Below are 17,754 nucleotides of genomic sequence, written 5' to 3' on the forward strand. Positions count from 1 at the left end.
GAGAAACCTTGGAGAGGACCGCATATGTGGGTAACCCCCCCCCCCCCTCTAGGGGGGGGGGGTTACATCGACACCCACATTTGGGTGTAGCTATCATGTAAACTATTTAACTCAGAATCACCACTAAGCAACTATGGGGGCATAGAAAGACATGTACTTTCCCCTGTTAACAGATACTACACTACCAAAACAAACTGCACAATATGAAATTGCCTTCAGTCGTCTGTAGGTGACTTCGACAGGCCCCGCCCACATTTGGGTGTAGCTATCATGTTCACTATTTAACTCAGAATCACCACTAAGCAACTATGGGGGCATATAAAGACATGTACTTTCCCCTGTTAACAGATACTACACTGCCAAAACAAACTGCACAATATGAAATTGCCTTCGGTCGTCCGTAGGTGACATCGATAGGCTCTATGCAAGCTCCGCCCACATTTGGGTGTAGCTATCATGTCCATTATTTAACTCAGAATCACCACTAAGCACCTATGGGGGCATAGAAAGACATGTACTTTTCCCTGTTAACAGATACTACACTGCCAAAACAAACTGCACAATATGAAATTGCCTTCAGTCGTCCGTAGGTGACATCGACTGGCCCCGCCCACATTTGGGTGTAGCTATCATGTAAACTATTTAACTCAGAATCACCACTAAGCAACTATGGGGGCATATAAAGACATGTACTTTCGCCTGTTAACAGATACTACACTACCAAAACTAAGTGCACAATATGAAATGACTTTGAGCAAGTGAGATCACTTTTATTCATCTCTCCAACTTGAAGTGCTCTCCAAGTGACTTTATGGACGTGTGTCCCAGCCCACTCATCCACCTAATAATACCAGCGTGTTATTTTAGGACGCTTCCCTGTCTCGCGGTCTTTCTCTCTCTGGCAGCTGACTCAATCCCCAACGAGAGACTCGGCTAAAGGGGCGGCAAGGGAACGTCCTCTCGGGTGGACAGTCCTGAAGACGAAGCCAGGTCTTTTTCTTCAGGACTGGTTTGGATTGAGAGTAAACAATTAGGGGTTTTGGCCCAACATTGATCGACACCCAACAACAGGAAGAACATCTACACTTTTCTTCATGGTGGATAAAAGGTACGTGCAATGTTGTTGTACATAGGAATAATCTGTTCCAGAGTCAAGCTGTGGCCATACTCAAACATTTTAACATGATTAATTGTCATACAAGTGTAAAAAGAAGAGGGCTATTTTCCCAGAAAACTTGTCTTTATTACCAACACTTGTTTTTTTTTTTACACTGAATTATTTAAATTGTAATTAAAACATTTTTGAATCTTTTTATTTACAAATAATTTCATTGAATAAATGTGAGCAAAATTTGTATGTGTAAAGATTACATTTGTGAAAATATGTGTTTTTAAAATACAGTGTGTAAAAAAAATTGAGTGCAGAAAAATGTGTTCTTCAAAAGCCAAGACTAGCATGTAGTTGCAGAACCTGCCCCTTTGTTGCAGCCGTGTCACGTGACTGCAAACTTGACTCCTCATTGGCTGCTTCTAAAACAGGATCCGTTGCTTCAGTATTAATTCACCAGAAATGAGTCTTGAGTTTTGAAGCAACAAATATTTTTGCACAGAATTATTTTACACTAAATTTTTTACACTCAATTTTTACACACAGAATTTTCTTTACACTCAATTTTTTTTACAGAGACTTTTTCTACACTCCAATTTTTTACACAACATTTTTTTAAATTACATTTTCTAAACAATATTTTTACACTAAATTTTTCTACACTCAATTTTTCTACATTGATCGTTTTTACACTGATTTTTTCACACTGGATTTTTCCACACTGCATGTTGTCTACACTCAATTTTTCTACATTGAATTTTTGTACACTCAATTTTTACACACTCAATTTTTACACACTCAATTTTTATACACTCAATTTTATACATTCAATTTTAATACACTCAATTTTCTACACTGAATGTTTCTAAACAGAATTATTTTACACTGGATTTTTCTACACAGATTTTTTTCTACATTGAATGTTTTTACACTGAAACTTTCTGCAAAAAATGTTTCTACACTGAATTTTTTACACATAATTTTCTTTACACTGATTTTTTTTACACCCAATTTTCTACATTGAATTTTTGTACACTCAATTTTTACACACTCAATTTTATACACTCAATTTTTATACACTCAATTTTATACATTCAATTTTTACACACTCAAATTTCTACACTCGGTTTTTCAACACTGAATGTTTCTAAACTGAATTATTTTACACTCAATTTTCTTTACACTGAGTTTTTTACACTCAATTTTCTACACGGAATTTATTTTACATTGAATTTCTTACACAGAATTTTTTTTACATTGAATTTTCACTGAAACTTTCTGCAAAAAAAATTTCTACACTGAATTTTTTTACACATAATTTTCTTTACACTGAATTTTTGTACACAAAATTTTTCTACACTGAATTTTTCTACATTTATTTTTTCTACATGGATATTTTTTTACACTGAATTTTTCTACATTGAATGTTTTTACACTGATTTTTTTACACTGAAATTTTCCACACAAAATCTTTCTACACTGATTTTTTTTACACTGAATCTTTCAAAATTGTATTTTTCTACATCAAATTTTTTTGTACGCTCAATTTTTATACACTCAATTTAAATATTGAATATTTTCACAGTGTATTTTTCTACACTGAATTTTTTTACACTACATTTTTTACTCAATTTTTCTACACTCATTTTTTACACTAAATTTTTTTACACTCAGTTTTAAACACTATCTTTGAACAAACTGTACTTTTAAACACACATTTTGCTTACACATTTGTATTCAATAAAATGGTCATCACATTGAGTGACATAAAGTCAGTGTTGATAATAAAGACACAAACAAACTTCCATAACTTTGTTGTGAGTGTGAGTTTGTTTGTGAATTTGAGGAGGCGACATGTCGAGACCCCCTTCGTCGCAGACAACTCCTCAGACCTACAGGGTCAACGACAGAGACCTGACTGAAATTGAGCTCCATTCTGTGGACTCCATTAACGACCTTCACCGGACACACCCGGAACACAACCACAAAGGTACACACACGCACACACACATCAAGGTAGAAGCGGTACACACACGTGATAAGGCGTAGGTCACAGTGGTTACAACTGCAGTACAATGCAAAAGATTCATTTGGTACACACACAAGTTGAGAATATTCATCTAGGTACATACACACACTGTTCAAACAATAGCAAACAACACTGAACACATGCAACCATTACAAATCTTAAAAAGGTACACACACAGACTGTAAACTGTGAGTAAAGAGACATACACATGTGTATGTTAGCAAACACAAAGGTACACACACACTCTGCAAGCCATATTCACAAGGGTACACAAACATACAGTGTGCAATGTACAGTTGTGCAGACAGCAGAGTACATAAACACAGGCAGATATGGTAGACAGAAGCACGTACATGTTCTATTAGGAAAAGGTATACACACAAAGAGACTGTAGGTAGCACATACACACAAAAGTACACCATTATGTTATATGCATTTATAACAATACACCAACAGAGGCTAGGTTGTACACGCTAAGATGGTGGTAGCACAGTCACAAGGGTACACACGTACACTTTGTACATACGGGGACCACAGACCCAACGGTATACACACATATTGCTAGCAATATTATACTAGTACAACACAATGTGAGCACAAGCACTAGGTACACACACATATTGCTAGCAGTGCTATACAACACAATGTGAGCACAGGCACTAGGTACACGCATGCCTGAATGTAAAGGTACACACACTAGGAACACAGTTTAAATGGTATACACACTAATATGCCAATAGCATTGTTACCAGGGTACACACTTGTATTCTGTGACCACAAACACAACGGTATACATACGCAAATACTGATAGCCTAGTGTACAAACACCCATGTTAGCCATGTCACAAAGGTATACGCTTGCGGCCCAGGCAAAACGGTACACACACTTACAGTGCGGCCACAATTACAGGGGTACCTGTCCATATGTCAAGTCAAGTCAAGTCAAGTCAACTTTATTTATATAGCACATTTTCAACAACTTTTTAGATTGCACCAAAGTGCTTTACAGGTTAAAAAAGCATGGCGCAAACAAAAAAAAAAAAAAAAAAAAAAAAAAAAAAAAAAAAAAACAACAACAAAAAAAACAAAAAAAAAAAAAAAAAAAAAAACAACTAAGCAAAACAAAAAAAACAAACAAACAAAGAACATAAACAATGAGTGTGCTAAACAAGACAATGCAAATGCAATACGGTAAAAGGGGTCGAATAAAAAGTTTTAAAAAATTTGCAGAATAAAAAAAATAAAAAATAATAAAAGTGCTACAAATTGAAAAATACAACTAAAGCGAAGGGGTGGGAGGGGGGGGGGACTAGAAATGGTGGCCTAGTGGGCGGACTCGCTCGGGTCAAAGGCCAGCGAGAAGAGGTAGGTCTTAAGGAGGGTTTTGAAGACCCCCAGGCTCCGGGCTGACCTAATGTGGAGGGGAAGGCTGTTCCAGAGCTTAGGGGCGGCAACGGAAAAGGCTCTGTCCCCTCTGGTCTTTAGCCTGGATCTGGGGACCGCCAAAAGCATTTGGTCAGCTGACCTCAAGGCTCTAGACGAGGTATGGTGATGCAGCAGCTCGGTCAAGTATTGTGGGGCCAGACCATTTAGGGATTTAAAAACAATTAAAAGTAATTTAAAATCAATGCGGTGACGGACAGGGAGCCAGTGGAGTGAGGCCAGCACTGGGGTGATGTGCTCGCGTTTTTTGGTACTGGTGAGGAGACGGGCAGCCGCGTTTTGCACAAGCTGCAAACGGCGGAGTGATGCCTGATCAATGCCAGCGTACAGTGAGTTATTGTTGTCTAGCCGGTGTGTGATGAAGGCGTGGATAGCAGTCTCCAGGTCGCTCTGGGAGAGATAGGCCTTGGTCTTTGCTAGGGTTCTGAGATGGTAAAAGCTGGTACTAACCACTGAGCTGACCTGTTTGGTGAATTTGAAGGCACTATCAAAGATCACACCGAGATTTCTCACGGAGGACCGGATGTTTACACCCAGAGGACCATATGATAGTACAGTTCTAAGGGTATACACACGCTGTGACCATGAGTAGATGGGTACACACGTGTATTCTGGTGGCACAGTTATAGAAGTACACACACTTAATAACTGGCAGCTCAAACACAATTGTAAACACACACGGCACCCACAAAACATAGGGGTACACACACATGCGGTATCTAAGCTGGATGGTCAGTTATAAGGGTACAAACATACTGTATGTTGGTAGGATAAACACAAGGGTACACACACATGCTGTATATAAGCTGGTTGGTCAGTTATAATGGTTACACACATATGTTGGTAGAATGAGCACAAGGGTACACACACATTATTAGGGCTGTGAATCTTTGGGTGTCCCACGATTCAATTCAATATCGATTCTTGGGGTCACGATTTGATTCAAAATCGATTTTTTCCGATTCAACGCGATTCTCGATTCAAAAACGATATTTTCCCGATTGAAAAGGATTCTCTATTCATTCAATACATAGGATTTCAGCAGGATCTACCCCAGTCGGCTGACATGCAAGCAGAGTAGCAGATTTTTGTAAAAAGCTTTTATAATTGTAAAGGACAATGTTTTATCAACTGATTGCAATAATGTAAATTTGTTTTAACTATTAAATTAATCAAAAATATGACTTATTTTATCTTTGTGAAAATATTGGACACAGTGTGTTGTCAAGCTTATGAGATGCGATGCAAGTGTAAGCCACTGTGACACTATTGTTCTTTTTTTTTTTTTTATAAATGTCTAATGGTAATGTCAATGAGGGATTTTTAATCACTGCTATGTTGAAATTGTAACTAATATTGATACTGTTGTTGATAATATTCATTTTTGTTTCACTACTTTTGGTTTGTTCTGTGTCGTGTTTGTGTCTCCTCTCAATTGTTCTGTTTATTGCAGTTCTGAGTGTTGCTGGGTCGGGTTTGGTTTTGGAATTGGATTGCATTGTTATGGTATTGCTGTGTATTGTTTTGTTGGATTGATTAATTAAAAAAAAATATATATATATATTTTTTTTAAAAATGAGAATCGATTCTGAATCGCACAATGTGAGAATCGCGATTCGAATTCGAATCGATTTTTTCCCACACCCCTACACATTATGTACAAAACCCAAAACCAGTGAAGTTGGCACGTTGTGTAAATGGTAAATAAACAGAGAATACAATGATTTGCAAATCCTTTTCAACTTATTGTCAGGCTTGTCACTGACAGTTTGGTTATGTTTTAGTTTTTCCTCTGTTTGAGTTTTATTTCCTGTCAGCGCTCTTATTTTGGTTCCTTTTCCTGCACGTCTCCCTGAGCGCTTCTTTCCCTCACCTGTACTTGATTGGCAGTCTGGCACACCTGGTGGCAATTGCCAATCAGGCCACTATTTATACCTGCCTCGCCCTCCAGTCAGGGCTGGAGTATTGTTTGCTGTGAGCTGTTCCTGTTTGCTGTTTCCTGATAGCTATTTGCAGTTTGCTGTCTCCTAGCTCCTTGTTTCTTGTTTTTTTTGTTAGCTGTATCCTGTTAGCTGTTAGCTGTTTGCAGTTTGCCTGTTTCCTGGTTCCTGATTCCTGTTGTTTTCCTGCATTTTCTTTTGGACATTAAATCATGTTTTCCTGCATCCAGCCTGCCATCTCTGCATCTTGGGGTTAGTCACCACCTCTTCCTGACACTTATATTCAATTGAATAGACTGCAAAGACAAGATATTTAATGTTCACACTGAGAAACTTCTTTTTTTATTTTTGCAAATAATCATTAACTTAGAATTTAATAGCAGCAACACACTGCAAAAAAGTTGTCACAGGGGCATTTTTACCACTGTGTTACATGGCCTTTCCTTTTAACAACACTCAGTAAACGTTTGGGAACTGAGGAGACACATTTTTGAAGTGGAATTCTTTCCCATTCTTGCTTGATGTAAAGCTTAAGTTGTTCAACAGTCCGGGGGTCTCCGTTGTGGTATTTTAGGCTTCATAATGCGCCACACATTTTCAATGGGAGACAGGTCTGGACTGAAGGCAGGCCAATCTAGTACCCGCACTCTTTCACTATGAAGCCACGCTGTTTTAACACGTGGCTTGCCATTGTCTTGTTGAAATAAGCAGGGGCGTCATTGATAACGTTGCTTGGATGGCAACATATGTTGCTCCAAAACCTGTATGTACCTTTCAGCATTAATGGTGCCTTCACAAATGTGTAGGTTACCCATACCTTTGGCACTAATACACCCCCATACCATCACAGATGCTGGCTTTTCAACTTTGCGCCTTTAACAATCCGGATGGTTCTTTTCCTCTTTGGTCCGGAGGACACAACGTCCACAGTTTCCAAAAACAATTTGAAATGTGGACTCATCAGACCACAGAACACTTTTCCACTTTGCATCAGTCCATCTTAGATGAGCTTGGGCCCAGCAAAGCCGGGTGTGTTTCTGGGTGTTGTTGATAAATGGTTTTGGCTTTGCATAGGAGTTTTAACTTGCACTGTAGTTACTGACAGTGGTTTTCTGAAGTGTTCCTGAGCCCATGTGGTGATATCCTTTACACATTGATGTTGCTTTTTGATGCAGTACCGCCTACTGTGTATACCCTTGCCTTATAACTGTACACAATACTTCTACGTGCTAGCTGTGTGTACCCTTGTACAAACCCTGTTTCCATATGAGTTGGGAAATTGTGTTGGATGTAAATATAAACGGAATACAATGATTTGCAAATCCTTTTCAACTCATATTCAATTGAATGCACTACAAAGACAAGATATTTGATGTTCAAACTCATAAACTTTGTGGGTTTTTTTTGCAAATAATAATTAACTTAGAATTTCATGGCTGCAACACGTGCCAAAGTAGTTGGGAAAGGGCATGTTCACCACTGTGTTACATGGCCTTTCCTTTTAACAACACTCAGTAAACGTTTGGGAACTGAGGAGACACATTTTTTAAGCGTCTCGAAGTTGGTAGAGTGGCCGTGCCAGCAATCGGAGTGTTGCTGGTTACTGGGGTTCAATACCCACCTTCTACCATCCTAGTCACGCCCGTTGTGTACTTGGGCAAGACACTTCACCCTTGCTCCTGATGGGTGCTGGTTAGCGCCTTGCATGGCAGCTCCCGCCATCAGTGTGTGAATGTGTGTGAATGGGTAAATGTGGAAATAGTGTCAAAGCGCTTTGAGTACCTTGAAGGTAGAAAAGCGCTATACAAGTATAACCCATTTACACAGTAGTATTCTGGTAGCACAGTTCAAAAGGTACACACACTGTGATTCCAGGATCGAGGCCCCCCCGGCCCACGTATACACCTTCTGTGAATGGACACGTGCGCCACATGACCGGCGTGGGTGGACCAGGGGGTCAGTGGCCGAGTGGTGTTCAGGACATGCTGAGTGGCAGCTCGTCACGAGTGTACGCCATGGCGTGTGGCGTCACCACCCTGCTCCTCATCACCCTCCTGCTCATGTTCTACTTCCTGGGTCAGTAAGCGCCTCCTTTGCTAGCACACGTCCTGTCATGGCAGCATGTCATAGCACAACCCCATGTTGTTTGTCAGTGCAACAGGGCAGCGTGCTGTGGAGGCTGACGGGCGCCGTGAGGGACAAGGAGGCCACCACTGCAGAACTCTCCCTGCTCATCCAGCAACTACAACAGCTGACACGCAACCTGACGGCCAGTAGAGGGCGCACGTGAGAGGAGGAGGAGGAGGCGGAGCCAACCAATTCATTATGCCCAACAAAGAAAAACTGCTGATTTGAGGGATGCTACTTTCATCTTTACTTCCTTTATTGTCCTGATTTTTGACATTTTTAAAGGTTTTCGTGGGAAAATGTATGTTTTAATGTTTGCAAGCTTTACAATGAACAACTTTGATGTGTATGACCTCTTCTTTTTGCCCTTATGTGACAATTAACTTTGCTCAAATGTTACTACACATTATCTGAAGCAGCGTTTTAAAAATGTGGAAATGGAATCCATGCATCCATTTTCTACTGCTTGTCCCTTTTGGCGTTGCGGGCAGTGCGTATTTATTCTATTTCTCTAATGTCAAAATTATTAACGATTAATTTATATATATATATATATATATATATATATATATATATATATATATATATATATATATATATATATATATATATATATATATATATATATATAATACATCAAATGTGTATCTCTATGTATGTATACATGTATATGTGAATGTATGTATGTATATATATATATATATATATATATATATATATATATATATATATATATACACACATATATGTAAATAAATATGAACATACACTACCGTTCAAAAGTTTGGGGTCACGCAAACAATTTTGTGGAATAGCCTTCATTTCTAAGAACAAGAATAGACTGTCGAGTTTCAGATGAAAGTTCTCTTTTTCTGGCCATTTTGAGCGTTTAATTGACCCCACAAATGTGATGCTCCAGAAACTCAATCTGCTCAAAGGAAGGTCAGTTTTGTAGCTTCTGTAACGAGCTAAACTGTTTTCAGATGTGTGAATATGATTGCACAAGGGTTTTCTAATCATCAATTAGCCTTCTGAGCCAATGAGCAAACACATTGTACCATTAGAACACTGGAGTGATAGTTGCTGGAAATGGGCCTCTATACACCTATGTAGATATTGCACCAAAAACCAGACATTTGCAGCCAGAATAGTCATTTACCACATTAGCAATGTATAGAGTGTATTTCTTTAAAGTTAAGACTAGTTTAAAGTTATCTTCATTGAAAAGTACAGTGCTTTTCCTTCAAAAATAAGGATATTTCAATGTGACCCCAAACTTTTGAACGGTAGTGTATACACATATATTTATTTATGTATACATAAATATCTATCTATATATATATGCATACACACATACACACACACACACACATATACATATATATATATATATATACACACACAAATATATATTTACAAATATATATATACTGTATACATACACATATACATATGCACACATATATATATATATACATATATATATACACACACAAATATATATATACAAATATATATATACATATATATATATATATATATATATATATATATATATATATATATATACATACATACACATTTGTACTGTATATACACACATATATATATATCAGAATCAGCTTTATTGTCATTACGCAGGGTAACGAGATTGAGGCCATTCCATACAGTGCGATGTGTGCATGCAAGAAAACAATGTGTAAATATATAAAAATATAAAAAATATAGAAGTGCAAAGAAAGGTGTGGAAGAGAACAGTGTACACTCTATACTCTCTGTACAATGTACACTCTATACACTCTGTGCAAATGTATAATGGTGGAATGGGTTATTGCACCGAGGAGAAGGCAGTTATGAGGGACAATGGGGCAGTCCGTTCAGGGTGATTATGGCCCTGGAGCAGAAGCTGTTCTTTAGCCTGTTTGTCTTGGTTTTAATGCACCTGTAGCGCTTCCCAGAGGGCAGCAGGTGGAACAGATCAGAGCCAGGGTGGGTGCTGTCCTTGCTGATGGCACTGGCTCTGTTGAGGCAGCGGGAGGTGTAGATGTCCATCAGAGAGGGGAGAGGGCGGCCGATGATCTTCTGAGCCGTCTTGACCACTCTTTGCAGCCTCTCCCTGTCTGCTGCAGTGCAGCTGCCGTACCATACTGTAATACAGTAGGTCAGCGAATCTCGATGGACGAGCGGTAGAAGGTCAGCAGCAGGTCAGGCTTCAGGTTGTACTTCCTGAGGACTCTCAGGAAGTGTAGCCGCTGCTAAGCCTTCTTGTTGATTGATGTGGTGTTGACTGTCCAGGAAAAGTCATTAGAGATGTGGACTCCAAGGTACCTGAAGGTGTGGACCATCTCCACACGCTCGCCGTTGATGTAGAGGGGGGCAGGGTCGGTGCTGCTCCTCCTGAAGTCGACGATGATCTCTCTGGTCTTGCTGGTGTTGAGAGCGAGGTTGTTCTCCGAAGACCAGGCCGTCAGCTTCAGGACCTCCTCCCTGTAGGCAGCCTCGTCACCCCTGGAGATGAGCCCGACCACTGTGGTATCGTCAGCGAACTTGACGGTAAGGTTGTCACTGTGGGCTGGACTGCAGTCATGGGTGTAGAGGAAGTAGAGGAGGGGGCTCAGCACACAGCCCTGTGGGGCGCCGATGCTCAGCGTGCGGGAGGATGAGAGGTGGGGGCCAAGTCTCACATTCTGGGGTCGGTCCGTTAGGAAGTCCCTTATCCAGGCGTTTGTGAGAGGGGGGAGGCCAAGAGTGTCCAGTTTATTGCAGAGTCTGTCCGGGATTATTGTATTGAAGGCAGAACTATAATCCACAAAGAGCATCCGGACGTAGCTCTGCTGCTGCTCCAGGTGGTTCAGAGCAGAGTGGAGAGCAACAGCGATGGCGTCCTCTGTGGGTCTGTTCGCCCGGTATGCGAACTGGTGGGGGTCGAAGTCTGGAGGGATATGGTCCTTGATGTGCTGGAGAACCAGTCTCTCGAAGCACTTCATGATTACCGGAGTGAGGGCCACTGGTCGGTAATCATTCAGGCTGGTGATGGGAGACTTCTTCTGCACCGGGATTATTGTAGATGACTTCAGGCAGGATGGGATGACTGCCTGAGCCAGGGAGAGGTTGAAGATCCTGGTGAGGGGGGGAGCGAGCTGGTGGGCGCATGCCCTGAGCACCTTTCCAGGTACTCCGTCTGGTCCGGCAGCCTTCCTGGGGTTCACAGCCAGGACCACTCGTCTGACACTGTGCTCCTGTACAGTGAGTGGAGTGGTGCCGGAGCCCGGTGGGGGCGGGGGAAGGGCTGGAGCAGATGAGTGTCGCTGGGGGGTTTCGAAACGGGCAAAGAAACAGTTAAGCTCCTCTGCCAGTGTCGCACTCTGATCCGCAGTTGTCACATCGCAACCTCTGAAGTTTGTGATGTCACCTCCCGTGAGTTATTGCTGGACAGATGGGACTCTATGCACCTCCTTTGGTCCGCCTTTGCTTTTTTAATCCCTCTCTTCAGGTCGGCTCTAGCAGCACTGTACAGTGCCCTGTCACCTGACCTGAAGGCTGCGTCGCGGGCCCTGAAGAGTGTGCGGGCCTGGCTGGTCATTCAGGGTTTCTTGTTGGGGTAAACCCAGATGGTTTTTTCCACAGTCACATTCCCGATGCAGAACTGTATGTAGTCCAGCACCGTTCTTGTGGCTGTCTCCAGCTCCTGTTGTTGGAAGAGGTCCCAGTCTGTGTGTTGGGAGCAGTCCTGAAGTTTGGGGAGTGCATCGTCAGGCCAGGTCTGTGTTTACTTTGGCGTCCGGTGGAATATACACAGCCGTGATGATAACAACAGACAGCTCTCTCGGGAGAAAAAAAGGCCGACATCTAACAGACATGTACTCCACATCCGGGCAACATTGCTGTTCAATGATTGTCCCGTTGTTGCACCAGTTCTCATGCACGTAAATACAGAGCCCCCCCTCCTCTGCTCTTACCGGAGTCCTTAGTTCTGTCCCGGCGGAGCAGAGTGTGGCCGGCTAGCTGCATGCTAGCATCGGGTATTTCCGGGTGAAGCCAGGTTTCGGTGATAATTATAGCACAACAGTCCCGAACAGAGCGGTTTCCAGTGAGTTGTATATACAGTATATATATATAGAGTATATATATATATATATATATATACACACAGTATATATATATATATATATATACACATATACAGTATATATATATGCAAAATACGATAAGGGTATCGCAACTGGCTCACCTTTACAGGTACTCGCCCCTGCACCATCTGTGAGCCTGTGGCCTCGCTCTCTTCATCTCTCCTTCCATCAAGGCACCGGCGGGACTTTGCATGGCAGGGACGTCCTCCTCCCTGAGCCAAGACTAAGCTTGACCGCATACCTCAACTGGACATGAGTTGGTTGGCATCAGCAGGTTCTCAAATGGGCACCCCCCGTCATCAACGTTTCGTCGAATAAAGCCCATGACGCTTTGGAGGGGCTCGACGGCAGATCCAGCGTCCTGGATCTACCCCCGCCGAATCCCACCCAACTCTATGTCCCTAGTCCTTCAGTAGGTCGGCTCTGCCACCGCACCTTTCTTTGTATCCAAATCCAGCGTGATGCTTCCTCTGCCCTTTTAGTGGTGTTGGCTACCAGCCGCTTCCTAGCCAGCCCCTCGATCCCTAGCAGTCCGAGTGCTCTCCAGAGCGACCGCCCCGCAAAGCCTCTACAGCCCACCTCCACCGGTAGGTTCCAGGCCTTCCATCCATTTTGCTGGCTCTCGAGGATGAGGGTTTGGTACTTCTTCAGCTTGCGTTCGTACGCCTCCTCCATCCTCTCTTCCCAAGGTACTGTCAGCTCGATAAACACCACCTGTTTGGTTCCTCTAGACCACAGAACAATATCAGGTCTCAGGGTAGTGTGGGCTATCTCCTCTGGGAATTTGAGCTGCTTCTTCAGGTCAGCCCGCATCTCCCAGTCGTTTGCTGTGGCCAGGACTCCTTTGTTCCTCCCTCCTGCTGCTGCGCTTTCACCTGCCCTGATGAAGTGGATGAAGTGAGGCCCATTAGAGAGCTGCCTTGTCCTCTTCCTGGCCTGCTCAACACCCTCTGCCAGCTGAGCAAGGATCTGGTCATGACGCCACCGGAACTTGCCATCTGCTAAACTTGAGTGACAAGAGGAGAGGACATGCTCCAGGTTAGCTATCTTCCCGCAGAGTGTGCAGCTGGGGCTCTCTACCATTCCCCAAGTATGGAGGTTTGATGGGGTGGGCAGGACATCATATGTAGAACACAGCAGGAACTTGATCCGGTGGCCTTCCATGCTCCAGATGTCCTGCCAGGTTAGAGATCTGTCTTTTACACTCTCCCATCTAGTCCAGCTGCCTTGTTTTTCATGGCTACTGCCTTGACATACCGGCTTTCCTCCTCAGCCTTTCGGACCTCCCTCTGCACCAAGCCTCGCCGCTCCTTTGGGTCAGCTTTGTTCCATCTTGTTCTGGATGAGCAACCCAGACCAAGTCTTCCCTGGGCTACTGATCCCACAATGTCCACATGATGCAGTCGATCCTCCGCCTCCCTCAGTGCTTTGCTGGCTAACCACTTTCTGTCTGACCTGACAACAATGCCTGCCTGCCATACTTGCTCGTCTTTGCTGTCTCGTAGCATCATGGCCTGGCGGGTTTTTGTCACCTTGTACTCCTCCACCACTGATGTTATTGGCAGCTGTAGCTTGCTTCCTGTGCTGTACAGTCCAATGGAACATAAGCTTCTTGGGACACCCAGCCATCTCCTCAAGTTGGTGTTCAACTTTTTTTACAGACTCTCAACTGTGGACACAGGTACCTCATAAACCAGGAGTGGCCAGAGCAGACGGGGGAGAACCCCATGTTGGTAACCCCAGGCCTTATACTTGCCCGGAGAGGCCGCTCTTTTCGAGGGATGTCATCCAGGCTTCTGCTTGGCTAAGCATTTCTTTCACACTCAGTCGGTCATTGAGGTCTGCCCTGTACTACTTCCCCAAGCACTTCACAGGTTTCTCTTGGACAGTTGGGATGATGTTCTCCCTGATCTTGAAGCGAAACTGGTCCTGGACACGCCCTTTCTTCAGAACTAGGCTTCTGGACTTTGCCGGTTTGAACTCCATCCTTGCCCAATTGGTGAGCTCAATCAGGTCCTCCAAAATCCATCTTCCTTCTGGCACTGATCTTGTTGTGATGGTAAGGTCGTCCATGAACGCTCTAATGGGCAGCATCTGGATTCCGCTTGCAAGGACTGCGCCTCGACCTAACTTCTCTGCCGACTTGACAAGAAGGTTCATCGCTGCAGAAAATAAAATCACTGAAATTGTGCAGCCAGTAACAATGCCCACTTCGAGTCTCTGCCAGTTGGTGGTGAATTCTCCGCAGGTGAATCGCACATTGAACCCGTCAAAGTACTGACGCAAGAGTTTCTGGAATTGCTCTGGTATGTGGTAGGTCTTCAAAGTCAGCTCCACTAACTTGTGGGGTATCGTTCCATAGGCATTTGTCAGATCAAGCCACAGGACTGCTAGGTCTCCGTGGTTCCTCTTTGCATTCTCGGTGATCACACGCTGGTGTGTTCGAGACAGCCAGATACCCCTGGAATGCCACCTTTTTGAACTGAAGTATCCATGTAGCCGTTATCCAACATGAAGGTGGTTAACCTCTTTGCCAGAATCCCCAGGAAGAGCTTAGCTTACACATTGAGGAGGGAGATGGTACGGAATTGCTTAATCCCTGAAGAGTTTTCTTCCTTAGGGATGAAGCACCCCTCAGCCACTCATCAGCAAGGAAGTTCTTCCTCCACGCCACCGTCAGTAGCTTCCAGAGTCGTTTCCTGAGCCTTTCGCAATGCTTGTAAACATCGTACGAGATGCCGTTCGGCCCTGGGGCTGATTTTCCTCTTGCCTTCTTGAGGAAGCTGTTGACTTCCTGCCAGCTTGGTTCCTCCGCCTTAAAAGGAATAGTTAGTTCAGCTGGTTTAATGAGCCTCTCCATCTCCTCCAAAGTGTCCTCCCTCCTGGGATCGCTGTGGACCTGCCGAAGGTGCTCCTCCACCTCTTCCTTTGTTGCTTTCAACTCTCCTGATCTTTTGTCACCCACGAGTTTCGACAGGTAGTTGAATGGGTTCTTTGTGAAGGCCACCCTTTCCTTCAACCGCCGCTTCCTGTTCCTGCGGTGGCATTCAGCTCGTCGCAAGATCTTAATGCGCTCCCTCAGGCCGTTTCGCAATTCTGTGAGAGCTGGTTTCTCGTCTGCTGTTGCTTCACGAAAGGCCTTCTTAAGCCTCCGCAGATCTCCTCTAAGGATTGCTATCTCCTTCAGGCGTCTGTTTTCCTTGGGCTGGATGTTTACTCTGCCTTTTTGTTCTTTCTTTCCGAAGCGATCAGCGCCAATACTCCAGATTATCGAGGACATGGCCTTGAGTTTCTTTCCCACGTCTCCTGCGATCGCTGCTTCCAGCACCTGGTCGACATCACGGTCAAACATATCCCATTCTTTCCTTTCAGCTGCAGTTGGCCAGTTCACTCGTTCTTTCCGAACGCCTCCAGCACAAGTGTTCTGGCCATGCCGTTTGGTATCCTGAGTGACTTTCCTCAAGCGTCCCCAGCTGAGATGGGCTGGCCATGTCTGCCGCATGTCAGATGAACGCCTACCAAAAATGCTCCTGTACGGTGAACTGCACCATGGAAAGCGCTCACGCGGCGGACAGCGGAAACGCTTTAAGGACACCCTAAAGGCCAGTCTCAAGGGCTGTGGTCTGGACTCACACACATGGGAAGCCGATGCCCAACACCGTTCAAACTGGCATTCTGCAGTCTGGCATGGTGTAGCAGACTTCGAGGAAAAATGCATCCATGAAGCCGAACAGAAGCGACAGCTCCGCAAGACCAGAGACAGTTCCTCCCTCTCTGCCAGCCACCCCCCAGCCATAACCTGCCCTCACTGCAGCTGGTCATTCTGCGCAAGAATTGGCCTCATCAGCCATCTTTGCACACACAAATCAACGTGAAGTCACCTGGTCATCTTCGAAAACGAAGGACATGATATGATTGCTCAGCACAAGAAATATGTTACACACATACAGTTGTTGACAAAATACACTGTACATTATATACCTCAGCTAACTAAACTATGGAAATGTATAATATAGTTCATATAGCAATACGGTCTCACTGCACAGCAGGCCAGCAGTTAGCTGAGTCCGCAATCCATGGTGAGGCTCAACTGAGTGACGTGCCTCAACTGGCTGCTGATCACAGCAAGTCTCTTCTCGGTATTTGAACAGCAAATGTGAAAATTCAGCGATTTTGAATAAAAATAATCTAAAACTGGTGAAGTTAAATGGAAAATAACTTTATAGTATAATCACTGGATACATATAACAATTTAATTAATTTTTTTTCTTTTTACATTTTTTTTCTTTCCATGATGGCACGTGAGGCCCCGCCTCAACGTCACTGCTGTGTATATATATGTATGTATACAAAATGTGTATATATATATATATATATATATATATATATATATATATATATATATATATATATATATATATATATATATATATATATATATATATATATATATATATATATATAAATACAGTGTGTATATATATATATATATATACATATATATATATATATATATATACACAGTGTATATATATATATATATATATATATATATATATATATATATATATATATATATACACAGTGTATATATATATATATATATATATATATATATATATATACACAGTGTATATATATATATATATATATATATATATATATATATATATATATATATATATATATATATATATATATATATAGTATACATACATATATATATACATGGTTTGTACATATATATATATACATACAGTATATACACAGTGTATATATATTGGGGACATATACAAATGTATTATGCAAATATGGACAGCAAAGTCCTCCCCCAGTCTGCAGTGATGTAAATAAACACCATTGAGAAAATTATAAGTACATTTCTATTTATATTGTAGCGGCTCGCTACGTGGTGTTAGCTCGCTGACAACAAGCTATCCATACACTTGGGTAAAACAGAATCCATCCTGTTTGGGT

At 42.6% G+C, this 17,754-nt stretch overlaps 1 protein-coding gene across 2 annotated transcripts in view; it reads left to right on the forward strand.

Annotated features, from left to right (window-relative positions):
• si:dkey-20d21.12 (uncharacterized protein LOC556245 homolog) overlaps positions 1–8,963 on the forward strand; it is a 12,905-nt gene extending 3,942 nt beyond the window's left edge. Inside the window, exons 2-5 of one of the 2 annotated variants that reach the window (XM_062033917.1) lie at positions 868–1,108; positions 2,958–3,098; positions 8,396–8,596; positions 8,674–8,963. In XM_062033917.1, coding sequence (XP_061889901.1) covers positions 2,963–3,098; positions 8,396–8,596; positions 8,674–8,810 — 474 coding nt within the window. In that variant the 5' untranslated portion in view covers positions 868–1,108; positions 2,958–2,962 and the 3' untranslated portion in view covers positions 8,811–8,963. Of the gene's footprint in view, positions 1–867; positions 1,109–2,954; positions 3,099–8,395; positions 8,597–8,673 lie in introns of both variants that reach the window. The other variant, XM_062033841.1, reaches the window with a different exon arrangement.
• The last annotated feature ends 8,791 nt before the right edge of the window (positions 8,964–17,754 follow it).

The sequence above is a fragment of the Entelurus aequoreus genome, linkage group LG01, assembly GCF_033978785.1.
Source record: "Entelurus aequoreus isolate RoL-2023_Sb linkage group LG01, RoL_Eaeq_v1.1, whole genome shotgun sequence".
Classification (NCBI taxonomy): Eukaryota; Metazoa; Chordata; class Actinopteri; order Syngnathiformes; family Syngnathidae; genus Entelurus; species Entelurus aequoreus.